The 895-nt window shown below is 50.3% G+C and overlaps 1 protein-coding gene across 1 annotated transcript in view; it reads right to left on the bottom strand.

Moving 5' to 3' along the window:
- The window catches only part of ABHD2 (abhydrolase domain containing 2), an 80,665-nt gene that overhangs the window by 14,101 nt on the left and 65,669 nt on the right, over nucleotides 1–895 (bottom strand). Inside the window, exon 6 of the mRNA XM_019504069.1 lies at nucleotides 137–320. Coding sequence (XP_019359614.1) covers nucleotides 137–320 — 184 coding nt within the window. The remainder of the gene's footprint in view (nucleotides 1–136; nucleotides 321–895) is intronic.

The raw sequence follows: 895 nt of genomic DNA, 5'->3' as shown, positions 1-895 counted from the left end.
CCCCTCCGATGCCCTCTGTGCTGTACAGCACAAGAGCCAGTTAGATGTGAAGCAGGCAGAAGTTAATCACCAGCTCGTTACCTACCTCCACTTGAAAAGGCCAGCGAGAAAGAAACAGAAGCTTCTGTAAACTTACCGCAGCGCGCTATACCCCTGGCACACGCTGACACAGCACAGAACTCTCTCCTGGTTGGCCTGGGTCTCTCCGAGGTACTTGCACACAATGTTCCCACCCAGGCTGAAGCCCACCACAACCAACTGGGTCTGTGGGTAGGTCTTTTTGATGTAGCTAACCATGGATCCAAATTCCCAGGTGCAACCTGCAAGAAAGCAAAAGTTCAGAGTAATGTTCCAAGGGCCTGACCCCCACCAGCTTTCAAGGATATGAAACTACTGAAGTGGAAAAACCTGTCTGCTTTCTAGTACTGGCTTCAGAAAAAAAGCTCTCACTTGGACAAAGGACCCACAGCTCCCTTGAGCTCAGTCAAGCTACTGATTAGAGCCTGTACATTTCTCCTTTCAAAGTAATGAAGGGCAGAGACTACAACTAGATATAGTGAGCATGAGCCACACAGCAGTGAATGTACTTCCCTTTGGTATGGCAGAGGAAAGGTGTGATCTCAAACAACCAAGGAGCTCAGTCAGAAACATAGTTTCATAGTTAGTTTCATAGTTTCTAGGGTCGGAAGGGACCTGAGCAGATCATCTAGTCCGACCCCCTGCCATGGCAGGAAGAGCACTGGGGTCAAATGACCCCAGTAAGGTGGTCATCCAACCTCCTCTTAAAAACCCCCAGGGTGGGAGCCTGCACCACCTCACTTGGAAGCTGGTTCCAGACTCTAGCCGCCCTGACCGTGAAGTAGCGCCTCCTGATGTCCAACTTAAACCTTCCCTC

The sequence above is a fragment of the Gavialis gangeticus genome, unplaced genomic scaffold (genome assembly GCF_001723915.1).
Source record: "Gavialis gangeticus isolate Ggan-Ray unplaced genomic scaffold, GavGan_comp1, whole genome shotgun sequence".
NCBI classification, from domain to species: Eukaryota; Metazoa; Chordata; order Crocodylia; family Gavialidae; genus Gavialis; species Gavialis gangeticus.
The sequence above is the reverse complement of the archived record's forward strand: the minus strand, read 5'-3'. Positions and strand labels throughout refer to the sequence as shown.